Below are 22,273 nucleotides of genomic sequence, written 5' to 3'. Positions count from 1 at the left end.
ACGCCAGCCCAACTTCAGCCGATCACTTCCGGGAGCATGTGAGGAGGCAGAGGAAGTAGTGGACAGCCTGGACACACTGTCAGAGCAGCTGTGGACCGTCCAGATGTTGCTCAATAGTGTAGTGTGGGGGGGGGAGAGAGAGAAAGAAAGGGGTGCAGAGTTGTGCTGGAGGGGGTGCAGAGTTCTGTGTGTGTGGGGGGGGTGTAGACTTTTGTGTGTGTCGGGGGGGGCAGAGTTGTGTGTGTGGGGGGAGGGTGCAGTGTTGTGCTGGAGGGGGTGCAGAGTTGTGACATGCCAGGGGGTGCTGGGGTGCAGAACCATGCTGGGGAGTTGTAGAGGCCTGCTGGAAGTTACAAAGACATGCTGGGGAGTACGAAGGCATGCTGGGGGTGCAGAGGTGTACTGGGGATACAGAGGAATACCTGAAGATACAGAGTATTCTGAGGAGTGCAGAGGTGTGTGTGGGGTATGGAAGTGTGCTGGGGCTGTAGAGTGCGGGGGGGGGGGAGGGGTGTAGAGATGTGCAAGGGGGTATGGAGGTATCCTGGGGGGTACAGGGATTTTCTGGGAGTACAGAGATGTGCTTGGGGCACATAGGCATGCTAAGGGGTTCAGGGATGAGCTTGGAGGGAATGAGGTGTTCTGGGGCTAAAAAGATGTTCTGAGGGGCTACGAAGGTATGTTGTGGGTTCAATTAAATGGAAAAAACGATGCTGCGCTACCCAATGGCTAAAGGAAAATCGAAAAAAACATGAACATGACCCAATACATGATCAATATGAATATTGCGTGTGCAAAAGATATCAGAAAAAATATATAAATCACAAATACATAATTAGTGTACAATAAAATGTGAAAAATGTAACAATGACATGCACAATCCCAATAAATTTATGAATCAAAAAACTGTGACACATCCAGTCACCACTGCAAAGATCAATCCTCCACCAGCTAGCGCGCATGCTCACCTCCAGGCTATGACCCACAAAGGGTCATATGGCTTCAAATACACTCAATCGATGTTATTCCTGTATATCCTCTCGGCAATAATCAGGGCAATCCTCTTGGCGAAAATAGTAAACACTCAAGAGCATCACCGCAGTTGTGTTGTCCCCTCACGGAAATGGCCAAACAAATGCCTATCAAGTGACCCCCACATGGAAAATTAAACCAGAAACCTTCTCATAGTGTAGAAAGCAAGAATATGTATTGGATAAGAAAAACAGCAGAGTGCCTACTTACAGTATATAAGAACAAGGGTCCACAGACCCATAAGGCATATAGAACTGTAATAACACACAGGTGTATTACACTAAGGTGTACCAAGATGACGGCTGCCGTCCATGCCAGAAATTACGTCACCATGCTTCCGTCCTAAGCGTTGCGTCACAAATCATGTGACTTCCTTAGGGCCCTCAGTGTAATACACCTGTGTGTTCTTACAGTTTTATATGCCTTATGGGTCTGTGGACCCTTGTTCTTATGCATCATTTTTTACCATTTACTTTTACACTATTGGTATTATAGTTAGTTGTTTGGTATTGGTAGTGCAGGAAGATCCCTTTATTGATGTTATGGGTTCAAGCGTGCTGGAGGGTTCTGTGGGGTATAGGGTGCTCTGGAGGTGCAAATATGTGCTGGTGGCTATGGAGGTGTGCTGTGCTATTTGTGGAGCATACTGTAATATTTTTAGTGGAAGAGCTGTAATATTTGTGGAGAAACTATAATATTTGTGGTGGAGAAACTGTAATATTCATGGTGGTGCATACTGTGATATTTGTAGTGGAGCAACTGTAATATTTGTGGTGGAGCAACTGTAATATTTGTGGTGGAGCATCTGTAATATTTGTGGAGCATACTGTTATATTTATGGTGGCGTATACTGTGATATTTATGGTGGCGCAACTGTAATATTTATGGTGCAGTAACTGTAATATTTATGGAGCATGCTATAGTATTTGTGGTGGAGCATACTGTAATATCTGTGGTGGAGTAACTGCAATATTTGTAGAGCATACTGTACTCTGACCATTCCCTGTGCCATGTCCGCAGTTTCTGACCATCCCTTGTGCCATATACACAGTCTCTGACAGTCCCTTGTGCCATGTACACAGTCTCTGACATCTCCTGTACTACGCCTGCAGTCTCTGACCATTTCCTGTACTAACACCTGCAGTCTCTGACTATCCCTTGTGCCATGTTTGCAGTCTCTGACCATCCCTTGTGCCATCTAGCAATCAATTAGTGAGAGGTAATGTGCTGTAACCTCTAGTAACCAATCTCTGATTTTGGACCAGTTCTTTATGTTTATATTATTAAAGTTTTTTTTAGATAAGTTTATGTGTGTGTTTATTTGTTTTTTGGGATGTTGGGGTGGAGAGCAAAATTTTATGGGAAAGCCCATGAAAATCTGACTCATTTAACCACACCCTCTTTAAGCCACACCCAATATTTAGTGTAATTTAAACCATACCAACTTTTTGGCGTGGCCATATTTTTCTCTCCAAGCCAAACCCAAAAATGTCTGCACCTACACTGGATTTCTGGACATACAGTAAAAAAGTGTCCCTAAAAATATTTTTGAAATGTTGAAAACTATGCTTTATCTAATGTTTTGTTAATCTGAGCATTTTTGAGCTAGTCACACTAAATCTTGTTTTGCTGGTGGCATACAATTTTTGTGCTTTTAAAAACATTTATTTGGTCTATTTTCCTTGTTTGTTAACTGTGGATTTATGTGGTCTTGTATGGTTTCCTGGTCTTGTAAAAAATGACCAAGAGAAGATACAGTATACTGCTTCATTTATAAGTGATAGCACCCTGGTCATGATCTGACCACTAAGATTCTAGGGTCCACAACAGGCAGGGGCAGCCCCTACCTGTGTTAGGCCTTAGGACCTCAGAGCTGTGCACCTGCTAATATGTCCTCCACTGTACCCACGTGGGGATTCACCTTCTCTATTTTTCCTGGTGACATTGTCACAGGGACAAAAAGTAAGTTGTAGTGTTATCATGAAATCAAGAGATGAGGGGAAAATTTCCACTGGGGGCAAATAATCCAGTGACAGCTGTCTAAAATGGAAACATTACTTACTTTGGGGAGATTTCCATTCAATTATTGTACCATCTTCAAGTTAAGCTGGATACAGCAAAATAACTTTATGGGGGTTTTTAACACTCCCCAACTCTATTCAAAACCTAAAAAAGGCTACTTTAAGATGTAAAACATGTAGATGCAATTTAAAAGCAAACAAATGTATTTAGGAACTAAGCCAATCAATATATACTTAACCTTGACATGTTGTAAACCAGACCAGTGGCAATGGGAAGCTTGGATTTGAAGAGTTCAAAATCTTCTGGGACAAGCTAAAAAACTGGATTGTAAGACTTAATACTATTTTTTCATAAATGTGCTATTATTATTTCACAAATGAAAAACACTCCCTCCAATTACACACTGATACAAACATCAAAATATATGCCTCCAGCCAGTTAAAATAAAAAAGAAGATTAGGACACCTTCAATCTGGAGCTGTCCACTGCTGTACATTTTGTTTGTCACAAGATGGCCTCAGTCTTCCAGGTCCATGTCATTCAACTGAGGGCATGCTATGAATGAAGGGTTTAATGGCCTGAGGGAGCTTACCACAGAATCCTTTGTTCATAGTCTATTAGCTTACTCATTTATTCATGTTAGCACTGCTCTCTGCATAATCCAGGACCATCCACCATTGTAATATTTTTGGAGAAGAACTCGTGTGGACTTGATCATGTGCGGGGCTGTACACATCTATAGACACATACAGTGTGGCTCAGCCCCGCCCCTGCTCTCTCCTCACAGGATTTTATCGACAGCAGCAGGAACCAACGGCTTCTGCTGCTTCTTCTGAGCCCCCTGTGAGGAGATAGAGAGAGCAGAGCTGCTGGTCTCAGGCACAGCACTGGATCAGGATAGGACTCAGGTAAGTATTGGTGGTTTTTAACTTAATGCATTCTCTGCATTAAGGTAAAAAAAACTTCCATGATCAGCTCTCCCCCCCCCCCCCCCCCTCCGGAGCTGATCATGGAAGTTTTTGTTACCCTAATGCAGAGAATTCATTAAGGTAAAAACCTTATGCCTTCACAACCACTTTAATTACAGTTGAACTTTGGTGATTCAAAATTGCCACTGTAACATCAAAAATGCAGTGGTATCAAACGGGTTGTGACGGACCGCCTGATTAGTAACCTAATTAAACAGTGATCTAATAACTGTAAGCTAATCAACAGCTAGGCACCCAGACCGGTCAGGGAGCCCACCACAGAGAGTCTGGCACCTATATAGGAGTACATTACACAAGCTGTCGTTCGTGTGTTTGGTTTTCAATTGTGTAATCTGTCCACTAGAAAACTTTAGACAAACTTGTACAATGTTCCAACAGTCTGAAAAAGTTGAATTATTTTATCTTCATAGATTTCCTGAAGGAGATTGTAGATAAATATTTCTGTCCCAAGTGGAGGAGCTTCTCCAACCCAGTCTGCAGGAGGGCCACCATATTTCATCTGACCAATAAACTGTACAAGATTAATATTACACTTTTCCATCCACTCTAGAAGGGATGCTTAACTGATCCACTGATCCACTGTTCACTTCTCTCTTAAAAAAAACCTAACCTTAAATAACCACTCCGACAACATAATTTGTCTGGGTTTATACTTTATGTATCGGCCACAGCTTGATATGTAAATAATGAACAATCAAACCATATAACCAGTTCCAGAATCCTTTTTGCAGGGCTGAGTAGGTTTCTCAAACTCTCTTTCCTTATCAGGAGCAAACTCAGCCACAAGCCATCCAGGTTAGGCTCAGGGGCTTACTTGGGCACCATGTCACCAATTCATCAAACTCTATCCGCCACCTGCCACCTCAGCCCACAAAAGGGATAACTGCCATAATCAGGTGAGCAATGATTCCTTAATCGACTTCCTGACTACCAAAGAGAAAGAGCCCATTCAACCCTGTCCAGTAGGAGCAGGTTTACCAACCTGTCAAGGCCCACATCATTGAGGTGGACACCATCTGCCCGAAAATAAAAACATCTCTCCAAATCCACATGACGAGCGATCAGACCATGCCTTGAAGCAGTAAATTTGGACATAGTCCTATTGACTTTAATGTGAGCCTTGTCAATGGCTCCCCTATCTCTGGCCTGTCACCAGAAAAAATGCGGAATTGACTTGACAGTCTTTTTGGACAAGCATCCTAATGTTCTTATGGTCTGATAAGAATCAGACCATAAGAACATTAGGATGCTTGTCCAAAAAGGCTGTCAAGTCAAGACTCATTGCTCCAAGAAGGGCTCTAAAAGGGATGACCCCATTTTTAACTTTTACATGGCACAGGAAGCAACCTAGATTGGCATATATTGGACACAAATTGGATGGAGGGATGGGTCTCCCGAATATAGCCTTTTACTATAAGGATTTTAAATTGGCGACATAACCCATCGACCAAAGTTTGGGTCCCCTTAGAAAAATCAATGGTAGGTAGAAATTTAGCGGGGGCCCCCTGGATTCCAGTGATTGCTAGAGGACTCACAGAAATGACATTCCTACTAGCTTGGCTTATGCTCGCCTGATGGAATAGGTTGAATGAGGATGGAAAGTTTGCCCCTGGGACATCCCCTTTGATGCCTTTAGGAGGCTTTTCCTGGTTCCCTCTGGGGGAAGATCTCCACGTTTTTAGCTCCTGTGTGTGTGTGTGGGGGGGGGGGGCTGTTGGGGATACCTTCTGTGCTAAATTTGCACCAGGAGGTAAACTCCTACCTCTTGAGTCATTGCATTCTGCTTATGGGGCATTCCCACTGGCTCATTCCATTGGCAAATACAAGGCTTTTTTGGTAAACTTGCACCCACATTGCGGTCTCAGGCCACACTTTCCCCTTTCAAATCTATGTGTGTCAAGCTTTTGGAGTCTAGAAATCTCCTTTCTCATTTGTATAAGCTTGTCCTGGGATCCCAAGTAGCGACAACCCCATACTATTTCAGGGAGTGGGAGTGGGACCTTGAAGTAACATTTTCCCTCCCTCAAATCCAGAAAATGATTAAATTGACACATGCATCTTCCATTAGCAGCAGGAATCCTCCAACAAATTAATTACTAGGTGGTATAAAACCCCCTCACTCCTGGCTCAGATTTACTCGATCCTAGGTGCTGGAGGGGATGTGGACAACGGGGCTCCTTTTTGCACATTTGATGGTCATGCCCCATGACTTTTGGGAGGTCATCACACCCTGGATTAAAAAAACTACCCTTTGTCCAGTCTTTGGAACTGTCACGGACATGTGGTAGTGAGCTCTTGTAGACCGCCAACTCAGGGTTCCCCAGGGCGCGGAGTCTAAGCCCCAGCCTGCTTCTTCACCAGAACCCCTGATGGTGGGGATGGACTTGCAGCAAGCTGGGAGCAGGTCACGGCTCCCAGGTATGCCCAGCTGAGGCTGCGGAGACCAATCTCGTGAGCAGAGTGTAATACAGGAGACAACAGGGAAACTGATAGACAAGTCGAGGTCAGGACAGGTGGATCTCAAGCACAGTCAGTGGATGAAGCCGGGGTCGGTACACAGGTAGTCAGATGCAGAATACAAGCGTAGTAACAGACAGGAGCTCAGAGAACTAAGATGTTGCTCAGGCAAAGTGGCTTAGACTGAGCATGTCTTATATAGGCAGGCAAACAAGGAGGCGGGCCAGGAAGTGATGGAAGGAAAGGAAATAAAACCCAGAGAATATCAGACAACACCCATAGGTGAGCACAGACAAACCACACATGTGAAAAGAATCAAGAACAGCCCTGCACCAAGGAGATAAGAATACACAAATCAAGAACTGCAGGTTAACTTGTGACAGTACCCCCCCCCCCCTTTACAAGGTCTCCCCACCTGTTTAGGGACAGGTTTAAGAGGAAACTTCTGATGAAAAAATTCCACCAGAAGGGGTGAAGAAACATCAGTAGAAGGAAGCCAACACTTCTCCGCAAGACCATATCCCTTCCAGTCAATTAGATGCAAAAGCTTCCCTCTGATGAATTTTGAATCTAATATCTGCTTGACTTCATACTGATCCGAAGTACTCGCTATTGGGGAAGGATGATGATGAGGATGGGAAAACCTGTTGATGATGTACGGTCTCAGAAGAGAAACATGGAAAACATTAGGGATTCTCATATGTGAAGGGAGGCGAAGTTTGAAAGCAACAGGATTGACCAGGCAGAGGATGGTAAAGGGACAAATGAAACAAGGAGCAAATTTCATAGAGGGTACTCGTAGATGAATATTCTTGGTAGAGAGCAAAACCTTGCCACCAGGGAGAAATTTGGGACTCACACGGCGATAACGATCTGCAGCTACTTTGTACTTGGAAGCTGACAGATGTAAGTTCTTGGAAACATTTGCCTCTAAAGGAGTAAGAATAGGAGAACATAAGTCAGGAACCTGGGCTGGTGCAGACACCAGTAACCAGGATGAGGGGTCTGGTAAGGAGGCTGTCAGGGAGGACACAGGAGTAGGTGTGAAGGCTTTGATTTGTACAGTGGGCAAGAAAGGCTGTGCAGAACAGGCATCTAGGGTAATATAGGGGACAGAGGGCACTGTAGGGTGTGTGGGGGCAGTACAGTGGGAAGAGGGCACAGTAGGGTGTATGGGGGCAGGAGAGTGGACAGAGGGTACTGCAGCTACTAATGTGGAAACCAAGGCTGGGTCCAAAGCAGCTGAAGGGAGTAGGGGTATAGGTGTCTCAGCAGACAGGGCACACGAAGCTGGGAACTCAGATGGTACAGAGGTCACAGATGTTGGGGCCTCCACCCATCCAGAAAGTAGTGAAATAGGAGCTCTGAGCTGCACAGTATGTAAAGGGAATGATAGTTTGGGCTGCAAAGAAGGAACTAGAGATGGACAGCACTGGAAGGAGGCCTGCAATAGGAGTAGGCAGGGGAGCAGCTTTACTACAAACAACATCTTGGAAGGCCTCGCAATGTTGAGGGAGCATTGAAGAGATGGTGGCCTCAGCCATGGGTACAGAGCGAGGTTTGAGCACCTTAGGTAGACAAGTCCAATTGATTTTTGACCCGCAAGACAATACTTGGCCAGAGTTCCAGTCAAGATAGGGTGAGTGTTTCTGCAGCCATGGAAGTCTGCGAATGATGGTGCTTGAAGACTTGGGGAGGATCAGGAAGGAGATTTCCTCACGATGTAGAGTGCCAACACACATAGTTATGGAGGCGGTTCAGAAGCGTAGAGGTCCTAAGGCTAAAGTAGAGCCATCAACTGCAGATACTGATTGGGGTGTCATCAAGGGGACAAGAGGAATGTGTGGAGTCTAAGCCCCAGCCTGCTTCTTCACCAGAACCCCTGATGGTGGGGATGGACTTGCAGCAAGGTGGAACAAGGTCATTGCCCCCAGGTACGCCCAGCTGAGGCTGCGGAGACCAATCTCGTGAGCAGAGTGTAATCCAGGAGACAACAGGGAAGCCGATAGACAAGTCGAGGTCAGGACGGGTGGAGATCAAGCACAGTCAGTGGATGTAGCCAGGGTCGATACACAGGTAGTCAGATACAGGATACAAGCATAGTAACAGACAGGAGCTCAGAGAACTAAGATGTTGCTCAGGCAAAGTGGCCTAGACTGAGCATGTCTTATATAAGCAAGCAAACAAGGATGCAGGCCAAGAAGTGATGGAAGGGAAGGAAATAAAACCCAGAGTATAGCAGATGACGCCCATAGGTGAGCACAGACAAACCACACATGTGAAAGGAATCAGGAACAGAACTGCAACAAGGAGGTAAGAATACACAAATCAAGAACTGCAGGCTACCTTGTGACAGGAACTCCATTACACTTTCTTTTTCATGACATACCTTTCTCTATTAAACTATATAAAAAAAGTGTAACCTCTCATTTAATAGATGCAGCAAAAAGCCTGATTCCACATTATTGGAGACAGGCAGCCTACACTACATTAGCTGACTGTAAGTGAGAGGTGATCATCATTATGGAAGCAGAATGTTGGGTGCATACTGTTAAAAATCAGTTGGATAAGTTCTGGGATGTATGGTCAGGCTGGATGTATTATTCCGAGGAAATTCCAGACAACTGAGCCTTCAAAGACATATGGAATTCACCAGTTTCTACGGTTCCCCCAAAATGTTAGATTTGATTGGGCTCTCTGATTGTTTTGTCATGTATAGAGTTATAGACTTCTCTATTATGCAACCCAATTCATCTTGCACACTATATTTGCTGTGGACATATTTCCCAGGGAATTCTTTTCTCAGGTTTATGAGTGCATTGCTTGTGTTTTTCTTTTTTTTTTTTTATGCCCTGAGCTGTATGAGATACTGGAAGCCACATTATATGTGATTGGAATGACATACTTATGACTTGTTTTTCAGATGTGAACTTGCTGATCGGATTTTGTATGCTAAACCACAATATCTCAATCACAATCTCCATATTCTCTTCTTTGATATATTTGATTCTATACTGTTTTTTTATTTCTGTACTATAAAATCTCAATAAACATCTGATTACAAAAATAAAAAGGGATGACCTTGAGGTCACTTTCCCCAATATGCAGAAGTAAGATGTTCTGGGGCCCTTCCAGTCATGAAGTAATGGGGGAACTTTGGCCCAAAGAAGCCCCCAATCCCTAGCCATACCATATTCACCTGGGCTGCCAGGAAACCCAATTGCAGTTCGCTGTGCCAACTCTCCACTCAACAGCCCATCCTAAATATAAAGGAATGACCCATGATTCACACCACCAGCTGCTTCTGACCTAAAAGTAAATGCAATAAAAGTCAACATTGCAACAGAGCATGGCAAAGGCTGAACCCGCAAGGCTAATTGCAAAAGAAAGGAAAACCGATCAGATGCAGTGGGTAAAGAGCCTCCCCCCTATCCCGCTACACCTCCAGTTTTTGAGGCCTCACATACAACCAGTAGCAGCATGGTTCCCAGCTACCAATTCTCTGAACCTCTTCCCAGGACATGCCCAGCCTAGCAGCCTCACCAGCCAACTGCTCCGTCCAATATGAAAAGTGTGCATACCACAGTCGAATGCCCACAAACTCAGTTCCTTTAAACAATGGCAAAGAATACGCATAAACTAGCAGCAGGAGAGGAACACACTATTCCCGTGTATGAAGAGGGGCCCCCCAACCTGAAACCGAATTGCCATAAATGCCACTAAACAAGTCACAGGGCACATTCTACAACCAGGCAATTCAAATAAGTGGACAGAAACGTCCCAATTAAGCTGCTCTGTTTTTGATGAGTGTAGGAGGATTTAAACACTGTCACTCCCCTGTCACATGTCTTTAACCCAGAGCCCCCCGGATTGCTGATTGGTGGGGCTAACTTGTTCATAAAATGCCAGGGAGAAAACTAAGGTGAAGAGAGCAACCTCAATCCTTACATTTACGCATCCTCCTCCACCCTTTCAAAGCCTAACAAAATAAGAAGGACTTAGTGAAGTCAGGCTATCCCAGTAACTTGAAAAGGAAGGCCAGTGCCACCATCTTCCTGTCTATAACTGTGAGCACCTTGCTTCGTTCCAATGAGTCACCTATGAACCACAGAAATAGATCATGCCGATTCTGTTCCCATTGCAACTCACCAGCCAACTTCTCCATCAGAAACCACAGCAGCCCCAACTTAACATATGCTGACCAGGTACATGGGGCCAAAGAACTCCAAATGAACGTCCATATAACTGTTAGATGAGGGTCTAAAGCCAGTCCAGACAGGAATCACCCGTCTCCCACGCTTTCGGCACCAAGATTCTGAAGCGGGCCCACTGGAAGTGAGAAAGAGTATCAGCGATGTTATTAAATGATTCAGGAAAATGAACTGCCATAAATAGTAAATTATAATGCAAGCAGGAAAGTATAAATTGCATCAAAAGGGTAACATTTGTAGGAGAAGACACAGACAAAGTATTAACTGAAGAGACCATGTTATCGGAATGAAAGAGCACCAATTTATTGCAGAGAAGAGGACCTCAAATCTCAACTGCAACTACCAAAGGAAACCGCTTGAGAAGAGTCAAGTTCTTTGTAAATCAAGCATTACCCAACCCTGAGGCCAAGCAGTTGCACACCACCTGCCTGTGAAATAGGTGCCAAAACCAAAGGAACCCGCTGCATCAGTGAACAATTGAAAGTCCACATTTTTCCTCAATGACTCCATCCAGTAGGATGTACCATCAAAAGAGCCCAAAAATTCTTGCCAAATTCTGAAATCCTCCTTATGATGTGAAATTAGCTGAATAAAATGGTGTGGCTCACGATAGCCTGCCATGGCCAAAGACCAGTGCCATGAGAAAATTCGACCCACTGGCACACAAAATTCAACTTTCCGGGCAGTGATTGTAACTGCCTCAGTGTGACCTTCTTCACCTGTAATGCCTTGTCAATACTGGAAACCAGAACAGAAAGTTTGTCAGCAGGAAGTCTACAAACTCTGTAGGGAGCAGGGGCGGACTGACCATTTGGAAACTCGGTCACTGCCCGAGGGCACGGGGTCAGTAGGGGGCCCCATGAGATGCCCCTGGTACCTTTTTCATAGGCTTTTTTGAGTTTGGGCAAGGACACAGGGTCCCCATGATCCCCCATTGCCCGGGGGCCCCATGAAGTGTCAGTCCGCCCCTGGTAGGGAGTCAATCTCTATTCTTAAAAATGCATTTTTTCCGTAACAGATACAAATCCTGGTGCCCCTCGCCATATGTAGGCAAGAAACCTTTGACAAGTTTAACATATAAATATAGTATACGTATTATAGTCTCTCACAGTGGAGCGTACTAAACTGCATATTGATGATGGGATTATTGGCTGCAATGCTCAGCAGTTTCACTAGGTGTCAGTATACTTTTTACACACATCTATTGTAATGACTGTTGTTGCTCAAGATATGTTATTATTTTCTGCAGTGCTTGGTACTGTATTGCAAGAAGTAGTTGCTAATGTTTAACTGTTCATTTGCTGATATATGTGCAACTGTACAGCATCATAGTAAAATAATGGAAAAAATTGCTAGGACTAGATTACTGATTTCATACAGTACATTACATGCATGTGTAAAGCACTACATTTTAACTGTTTTATTAGCAACCTGGAAAATAAAGATTATAGGTTACACACACCAAGGAAAAAGATGTATGGATTTCTGATATGAATGTGGTTATTGTTTATCTGCATTGGGATTATGGGTGGAACATCATAGTTACACATGCAAAGGAAAATATTTGAACTTTTCCTAACCTAAGCATGGGTGAAATAGCCTGGATACACATCCCATGTACAATAATTGACCTTTTCTTGATAACAATGTGGGTATAATTATTTTTCTACAAAGGGATTATAGGGGGAATATCATTGTTACACATCCTACATACTGCAATGTTTCTGATAGGAATATGGGTATAAATATTGTTTTCTGTTTTCTGTTTCTGATAGGAATATGGGTATAAATATTGTTCTTTAAGGGTATTATGGATAGAATATCATGGTTATACTTAACAAGGAATGTATTTAACCTATTTCTAAAAACAATATACATATTATTTTTCTGCATGGGGATTATGGGTGGGATATCATGTTTGCACATTCCAAGGAACATATTTAACCTGTTTCTGATAAGAACATGAGTATAATTATTTTTCTACATTGAGATTATGGATAGGATATCATGGTTACACATTCCACTTAATGCATTTGAAAATATTATGCATAAGTAGTTTTCTACATAAGAATTATTGGTGGACTATCGTGGATACACACTCTACATAATGCATTTGACCTTTTTCTGATGTATAATTATTGTTTTTCATGATGATTATGGATGGAATATCATGGTTACACTTAACAAGGAATATACAGTATTTACCCTATATCTGATAAGAAAATGAATATCATTATTTTTCTACATGGGGATTTTGGAAATGAATATCATTCCAAGAAACATATCTAAGCTATTTTTTTAATAAGAATATAGGTATAAATATCTTTCTGTATGGGGATTACGTGGTGAATATCTTGGCTACACATCCCATGCAATACATTTGACCCATTTAAGTAAGAATATTGGTAAAATTACTTTTATATATGGGGATTATTGGGTGGGGGAAATCATACACTTAACAATGAACATATTTAAGAGTAGAATATATTGAATTCACATCATATGTAATGCATTGGATTTGTTTGTGATAGGATTATGGGTATAATTATTATTCTACATGGGGATTATGGGGGGGAATATATACTATTAACATATAACATATTTAACCACTTGTCTACCGGGCACGTATACCCCCTTCCTTACCAGACCAATTTTCAGCTTTCAGCGCTGTTGCACTTTGAACAACAATTACGCGGTCATGCAACATTATACCCATATGAAATTTTTATCATTTTTTTCTCACAAATAGAGCTTTCTTTTAGTGATATTCACTTGCTGCTGGGTGTTTTACTTTTTGCCCTATAAACAAAAAAAACCAAAACATAAAAAAAAAAAGTTTCTTAGTTTCTATTATAACATTTTGCAAACAGGTAATTTTTCTCCTTCACTGATGTGCGTTGATGAGGCTGCACTGATAGACACTGATAGGCGGCACTGATGGGAACTGATAGGCAGCACTGATGAGCGCTGATAGGCAGTACTGATTGGCACTAATAGGCGGCACTGATAGGCAACACTAATAAGGCGGAATGGATAGGCGACACTGATAGGCAGCACTGATGAGCTGGCACTGATGATGGGTACTGATAGTTGGCACTGATAGGCAGTACTGACTGGTGGCACTGCTGGGCACTGACTGGCATAACTGCTGGGCACTGACTGGTGAAACTGCTGGGCTGCACTACTGGGCACTGGTGGGTGGCACTGGTGGGCACTGCTGGGCGCAGGTGGGTGGAACTGCTGGGCACATATGGGTGGCACTGCTGGGCACTTGTGGGCGGAACTGGTGGGTGGCACTGCTGGGCACTTGTGGGCGGAACTGGTGGGTGGCACTGCTGGGCACCGATCATCAGGGCACTGATCATCAGTGCCCTGATGATAGGGGCTGAACCCAGCTCTGACAACTGCCGGTTCACGGCAGAACTTTCGTCACATTCTGAGAGCGCGAGGAAAGTGCAGCCGAGAACCGTCAATTGCATTTCCCGGTGATAAGCGTGTCCCTGGACATGGCTGATCACGTGGTAAAAGGCCTCTGTGATTGGGCTTTTACCACATCACGTGATCAGCTGTGTCACGAGAGCGTGTTCTGGGGGGACGTCATATGACGGCCTCCCAGAACTGGCCGGCCGCAGTGCAGCCATCATTCGGCTACCTGCGGTCGGCAACTAGTTAACCTCTTTCTGATAAGAATATGCATATAATTATTTGTCTGCATGGGGATTATGGGTGGAATATCATAGTTACACATTCCATGGAACATATTTAATATGTTTCTGGTAAGAACATGGGTATAATTAGTTTTCTGCAAGGGAATTATGGGTGGGATATCATGGTTAAACATACCTAGGAACACATTTGACCTGTTTCTAATAAGAACATGAGTATAATTATTTTTCTCCATATGGGATTATGGGTGGAATATCATGGATGCACATCCTACTTGATACATTTGACCGGTTTCAGATAAGAATATGGGTATAATTATTGTTCTTCGTGGGAATTATGAATGGAATATCATGGTTACATGTAACAAGGAACATATTAACCTGTTTTTGGTAAGAGTAATGGATAAAACTATTTTTCTATAAGATTATGGGGGTAGTATCACAATTACACATTTCAAGGAGCATATCTGTTTCTGAAAAAATCTTGGTATACTTAGTTTTCTACAAGGTGATTATGGGTGGGATATCATGGTTAAACATGACTAGGAACACATTTGACGTCTTTCTGATTAGAATATGAGAATAGTTATTTTTCTAAATGGGGACTATTGGGGACTATTGGTGGGAAGGAAAATAATTGACCTGTGCCTGATAAGACTATGGGTATATTTTGTTTTCTTCAAAGGGAAGATTTGTGTGGGGGGGTCAACATTACACATCCTATATTATGTAATTAAAATAATAATTTTTCTACATGGGATTATGGGTTCACAAATTCCAGTTAACATATTCAATGATATTCCATCCATAATCCCCATGAAGAGCTATATTTATACCCATATAGGTAAATAGGTCAAATGCATTTCATAGAATGTGTATTCATGATATTCCATCCACAATCCCTCTGTAGAAAAACAATTATACCCATGTTCTTATCAGAAACAGATCAACTGTGTCCTAGGCATGTTTAGCCATTATATTCCACCCATAATCCCCAGGTACACTGCTCAAAAATATTAAAGGAACACTGACAGGGAGGAGAACTGTATGTAAACAATACAGTTCTCCCTGTCGGCATGTGCACACTGCTGTGGATGGCTGTGCACAGCAGTGTTCTTACAGTGAAGCACACGGACACAGGACAAAGTGAAACAGCACACAGTTATCCCTTTGATCACCTCTCAAGTTAACCCCTTCCTGCCCTTAGAACAATGTCAGTGCTTTTTTTATCACTGATCACTGTATTAGTGTCACTGGGGATGTATCTGACACCAAGTCAGTTTCCCCCAGCGTCAGAATGCCCGACGCAGTCCCTCAGTCCCGCTATAAGTCGCTGATTGCCGCCATTACTAGTAAAACTATTACAAAAAAAAGCCTAGTAGATATTTGTAAATGCTAAAACTTTCACGTAAACCAATTCATTTACACGTATTGGGAATTTTTTTTGCAAAGCCACATAGCAGAATACATTTTGGCCTAAATTTATGATGAAATTTGATTTTTTTTATTTTTTTACTGGACATGTTTAATAGCAAAAAGTCAAAAATATAGTTTTTTTTCTTAAAATTGTTGACCTCTTTTTTTTATAGCATAAAAAATAAAAAATGCACAGGCTATCAAATACCACTAAAAGAAAGCTCAATTCGTGGGAAAAAAGGACATAAATTTAATTTGGGTGCAGTGTTGCATGACTGTGCAATTGTCAGTTAAATTAACGCAGCGCCGGAACAAAAAAAATGGCCTGGTCAGGAAGGAGGATAAATGCTCAGGAGGACAAGTGGTTAATCAGTTTCAGCTGCTTTGGTGTTAATGACATTAACAACAGGTGCACTAGATGGGCAACAATGAGACAAACCCCAAAACATTATTGGTTTTACAGCTGGAAGCCACTGACATTTTTTCCCTACTCACCTTTTCTGACTGTTTTTCTCTAGTTTTGCATTTGGCTAGGGTTTGTGTCACTACTGGTAGCATGAGGTGATACCTGGACCCTACAGAGGTTGCACAGGCAGTGCAACTCTTCCAGGATGGCACATCAATACATGCCATTGCCAGAAGGTTTGCTGTGTCTCTCAGCACATTCTCAGAAGCATGGAGGAGATTCTAAGAGATAGGCAATTACTCTAGGAGAGCTGGACAGGGACGTAGAATGTCCTTAACCCATTAGCAGGACTGGTATTTGCACCTTTGTGCAAGGAGGAACAGGATGAGCACTGCCAGAGCCCTACAAAATTACCTCCAACAGGCCACTGGTGTTGATGTCTCTGACCAAACAATCAGAAACAGACTTCATGAGGGTGACCTGAGGGCCCAACATCCTCTAGTGGGCCCTGTGCTCACTGCCTGGCACCACAGAGCTCGATTGGCATTTGCCACTGAACACCATAATTGGCAGGTCCACCACTGGTGCCTTTTGCTTTTCACAGAACATGCAAATAAGTGCATAATTTGTTAGACATGCATTTCTTTTGAATTTTTTGTTGCCATTATGTCTCTCAGTGGTACAATACACCTACCATTCGATTTTTAGACCGATCATTTCTTTGTGAGTGGGCAAACATTCAAAATCAGCACGGGATCAAATACTTATTTCCTTCACTATATATTCCTTGTTAAGTATAACCATGATATTCCATCCATAATCATTATGAAGAACAATAATTGTACATCAGAAAAAGGTCAAATGCATTATGTAGAGTGTGTACCCATGATAGTCCACCAATGATTCTTATATAGAAACTACTTATGCATAATATTTTCAAATACATTAAGTGGAATGTGTAACCATGATCTCAATGTAGAAAACTAATTATATCCATATTCTTATCAGAAATAGGTTAAACATGTTCCTTGGAATGTGTACCCATGATATTTCACCCATAATCCCCATGTAGAAAAATAATTATATGCATATTCTTTTCAGAAAGAGGTTAAATATGTTTCATGTTAAAAGTAACCAATATATCCCACCCTCCCCCATAATCCCCACGAAGAACAATAATTATACCCATATTCCTATCAGAAACAAGTTCAATGCATTACATATGATGTGAATCCAATATATTACACCCTTAATCTCCATCTAGAAAAATAATGATATGCATAGTCTTATCAGAAATAGGTTAAATATGTTCCTTGTTTAGTGTAACTATGATATTCCATCCATAATCACCATGCAGTACAATATTTATACCCATAATCCTATCAGAAACGGGTCAGTTACATTATATAGGATGTGTTAGAGTGATACTTCCCCCCCAAATCCTCTTGTAGAAAAATAATTATACGCACAATTTTATCAGGCACAGGTCAAATAAGGTCTTTGGCATGTGTATCTACAGTAATCCACACCATAATCCCCAAGTAGAAAATTTTTGATTCTCATATTCTTTACAGAAACAGGTTAAAGTGTTACTAAACCCACAACTAGAGATGAGCGAATTATTCAAAAATTCGATTCGGCTAATTCGCCGAATTCGCGGAATAAATTTGATTCGATGCGAATATATTCGCTGCGAATTTAACTTATAAAAAGGGTGTTTCTAGGCTTCAGAGAGCCTTTATATTAGTGCAGAACACTGTACCTTTAATTTAAATGCCCTTGGAGTCTGCTGCGGAAGAGAAATAATACTGTCAGTCAGTATGACATGCAGATGAGTGCCGTCGATCTTAGAATCACCGCACACTTCACTCATTTGGGCAGTCACGGGGCCAAAACCAGAGTGTGGAGCCACAGTGTGGCAGTGGAGGCAGCAGCAATGGGAGACCATACAGCACCCTATGACAAAATGGAACCCACCAGCAGTGTGAGGAGACCTGAAAGTGGCACATGGCAGAGTGTGGCGATGGAGACAGCAGCAATGGGAGGCCGTACAGGGACCCATGACACACTCTGGACCTGGCAGCAGCATGAGGAGGCAGTACAGGGGCCCATGACAGATTACGGGCCTGGCAGCAGCATGAGGAGTCGGTACGGGGGCCCATGGCAGATTACGGGCCTGGCAGCAGCAATGGGAGGCCATACAGCACCCTATGACAAAATGGAACCCACCAGCAGTGTGAGGAGACCTGAAAGTGGCACATGGCAGAGTGTGGCGATGGAGACAGCAGCAATGGGAGGCCGTACAGGGACCCATGACACACTCTGGACCTGGCAGCAGCATGAGGAGGCGGTACAGGGGCCCATGACAGATTACGGGCCTGGCAGCAGCATGAGGAGTCGGTACGGGGGCCCATGGCAGATTACGGGCCTGGCAGCAGCAATGGGAGGCCATACAGCACCCTATGACAAAATGGAACCCACCAGCAGTGTGAGGAGACCTGAAAGTGGCACATGGCAGAGTGTGGCGATGGAGACAGCAGCAATGGGAGGCCGTACAGGGACCCATGACACACTCTGGACCTGGCAGCAGCATGAGGAGGCGGTACAGGGGCCCATGACAGATTACGGGCCTGGCAGCAGCATGAGGAGTCGGTACGGGGGCCCATGGCAGATTACGGGCCTGGCAGCAGCAATGGGAGGCCATACAGCACCCTATGACAAAATGGAACCCACCAGCAGTGTGAGGAGACCTGAAAGTGGCACATGGCAGAGTGTGGCGATGGAGACAGCAGCAATGGGAGGCCGTACAGGGACCCATGACACACTCTGGACCTGGCAGCAGCATGAGGAGGTGGTACAGGGGCCCATGACAGATTACGGGCCTGGCAGCAGCATGAGGAGTCGGTACGGGGGCCTATGGCAGATTACGGGCCTGGCAGCAGCAATGGGAGGCCATACAGCACCCTATGACAAAATGGAACCCACCAGCAGTGTGAGGAGACCTGAAAGTGGCACATGGCAGAGTGTGGCGATGGAGACAGCAGCAATGGGAGGCCGTACAGGGACCCATGACACACTCTGGACCTGGCAGCAGCATGAGGAGGCGGTACAGGGGCCCATGACAGATTACGGGCCTGGCAGCAGCATGAGGAGTCGGTACGGGGGCCCATGGCAGATTACGGGCCTGGCAGCAGCAATGGGAGGCCATACAGCACCCTATGACAAAATGGAACCCACCAGCAGTGTGAGGAGACCTGAAAGTGGCACATGGCAGAGTGTGGCGATGGAGACAGCAGCAATGGGAGGCCGTACAGGGACCCATGACACACTCTGGACCTGGCAGCAGCATGAGGAGGCGGTACAGGGGCCCATGACAGATTACGGGCCTGGCAGCAGCATGAGGAGTCGGTACGGGGGCCCATGGCAGATTACGGGCCTGGCAGCAGCAATGGGAGGCCATACAGCACCCTATGACAAAATGGAACCCACCAGCAGTGTGAGGAGACCTGAAAGTGGCACATGGCAGAGTGTGGCGATGGAGACAGCAGCAATGGGAGGCCGTACAGGGACCCATGACACACTCTGGACCTGGCAGCAGCATGAGGTGGCGGTACAGGGGCCCATGACAGATTACGGGCCTGGCAGCAGCATGAGGAGTTGGTACGGGGGCCCATGGCAGATTACGGGCCTGGCAGCAGCAATGGGAGGCCATACAGCACCCTATGACAAAATGGAACCCACCAGCAGTGTGAGGAGACCTGAAAGTGGCACATGGCAGAGTGTGGCGATGGAGACAGCAGCAATGGGAGGCCGTACAGGGACCCATGACACACTCTGGACCTGGCAGCAGCATGAGGAGGTGGTACAGGGGCCCATGACAGATTACGGGCCTGGCAGCAGCATGAGGAGTCGGTACGGGGGCCCATGCAGATTACGGGCCTGGCAGCAGCATGAGGAGGCGGTACAGGGGCCCATGGCAGAGTGGCGGAGCGTAAGCAGCTAAAATTGAAGGCCATACAGAGGCCTATGTTAAAAAGTCCCCCCAGCAGCAGCGTGGGGAGACGACTAATAGTCGTCTCCCCACGCTGCTGCTGGGGGGATTTTTTAACATAGGCCTCTGTATGGCCTTCAATTTTAGCTGCTTACGCTTCGCCACTCTGCCATGGGCCCCTGTACCGCCTCCTCTTGTTGCTGCCAGGTCCAGAGTGTGTCATGGGTCCCTGTACGGCCTCCCATTGCTGCTGACTTCATCGCCAGACTCTGCCATGTGCCACTTTCCGGTCTCCTTACACGGTTGGTGGGTTCCATTTTGTGATAGGGTGCTGTATGGCCTTCCATTGCTGCTGCCTCCACCGCCACCCTGCGCCATGTGCCTCTGTCGTCTGCTCATGCTGCCGACGGCTTCCGCTTTTTAACCGAGGCCTGTGTTTGGCTTCCGAATACTTCTGCATCCACCGCCACCCTGCGCCATGTGCCTCTGTAGTCTGCTCACGCTGCTGACGGCTTCCGCTTTTTAACCTAGGCCTGTGTATGGCTTCAGAATAATGCTGCCTACACCACCACCCTGCGCCATGTGCCTCTGTCGTCTGCTCACGCTGCTGCCAGGTCCATACTGATTCATGGCCCCCTGTACCGGCTCCTCATGAACGTGGTTCAGCGGGTTTGCATCACTTAACGGCAAATCGTTGACAAACGCTGGGACGTTCAGTGTTGTGCGCATTAAGCCAGACACCAAAGGGCAGCACAGACCTGTTATTACTCGCTCAAGCATGGCTGAACAAAACCAGTCTCTACCACAAATTGGACCCAGATCTGCCCAGTGTCTCGTAAGTAGATTGCACGGAGGAGTAGAGTTCGTTATTGGAATTAACTGTGAGGGACTTTTAAACCTAGGCCTGTGTATGGCCTTCAATTGAAGCTGCTTCTGCTCCGCCACTCTGCCATTGGACTCTTGATAGTCGTCGACTATCAAGAGTCCAATGGCAGAGTGGCGGAGCAGAAGCAGCTTCAATTGAAGGCCATACACAGGCCTAGGTTTAAAAGTCCCTCACAGTTAATTCCAATAACGAACTCTACTCCTCCGTGCAATCTACTTACGAGACCCTGGGCAGGTCTGGGTACAATTTGTGGTAGAGACTGGTTTTGTTCAGCCATGCTTGAGCGAGTAATAACAGGTCTGTGCTGCCCTTTGGTGTCTGGCTTAATGCGCACAACACTGAACGTCCCAGCGTTTGTCAACGATTTGCCGTTAAGTGATGCAAACCCGCTGAACCACGTTCATGAGGAGCCGGTACAGGGGGCCATGAATCAGTATGGACCTGGCAGCAGTGTGAGCAGACGACAGAGGCACATGGCGCAGGGTGGCGGTGTAGGCAGCATTATTCTGAAGCCATACACAGGCCTAGGTTAAAAAGCGGAAGCCGTCAGCAGCGTGAGCAGACGACAGAGACACATGGCGCAGGGTGGCGGTGGATGCAGCAGTATTCGGAAGCCAAACACAGGCCTCGGTTAAAAAGCGGAAGCCGTCAGCAGCATGAGCAGACGACAGAGGCACATGGCGCAGGGTGGCGGTGGAGGCAGCAGCAATGGAAGGCCATACAGCACCCTATCACAAAATGGAACCCACCAACAGTGTAAGGAGACCTGAAAGTGGCACATGGCAGAGTCTGGCGATGAAGTCAGCAGCAATGGGAGTCCGTACAGGGACCCATGACACACTCTGGACCTGGCAGCAGCAAGAGGAGGCGGTACAGGGGCCCATGGCAGAGTGGCGAAGCGTAAGCAGCTTAAATTGAAGGCCATACAGAGGCCTATGTTAAAAATAATAACATGTTTGGGGCATGATTCATGGCGGATTTAGTCAGTTGTGTCGGGAACTGGTGGTTTTAAATCCAGACTAATCCACGCCTGATTCATTTTCACAAATGTGAGTCTCTCCACACTTTGGGTGGACAGTCGTGTCCTCCGCGGAGTTCCAATACCTCCTGCCGCACTAAACACACGCTCCGATGCCACGCTACTGGCCGGGCATGACAGCCTTTCAAGGGCAGATTCAGCTAGTTGGGGCCAAAGGTC

At 45.1% G+C, this 22,273-nt stretch overlaps 1 protein-coding gene across 4 annotated transcripts in view; it reads left to right on the top strand.

Annotated features, from left to right (window-relative positions):
* CAPN9 (calpain 9) overlaps nucleotides 1-22,273 on the top strand; it is an 834,396-nt gene that overhangs the window by 687,805 nt on the left and 124,318 nt on the right. For 3 of the 4 annotated variants that reach the window (XM_089654542.1, XM_089654541.1, XM_089654540.1), the window contains exon 16: nucleotides 3,313-3,381. In XM_089654542.1, the coding sequence (XP_089510668.1) occupies nucleotides 3,313-3,381 (69 nt within the window). Of the gene's footprint in view, nucleotides 1-3,312; nucleotides 3,382-9,423; nucleotides 9,574-22,273 lie in introns of those variants that run through there. The other variant, XM_089654543.1, reaches the window with a different exon arrangement.

Source organism: Staurois parvus, unplaced genomic scaffold, assembly GCF_062004578.1.
Source record: "Staurois parvus isolate SC_StPar_1 unplaced genomic scaffold, SC_StPar_1.0 ptg000774l, whole genome shotgun sequence".
Classification (NCBI taxonomy): domain Eukaryota; kingdom Metazoa; phylum Chordata; class Amphibia; order Anura; family Ranidae; genus Staurois; species Staurois parvus.
Note: the sequence above shows the minus strand (reverse complement) of the source record. Positions and strands in the feature narration are given on the sequence as shown.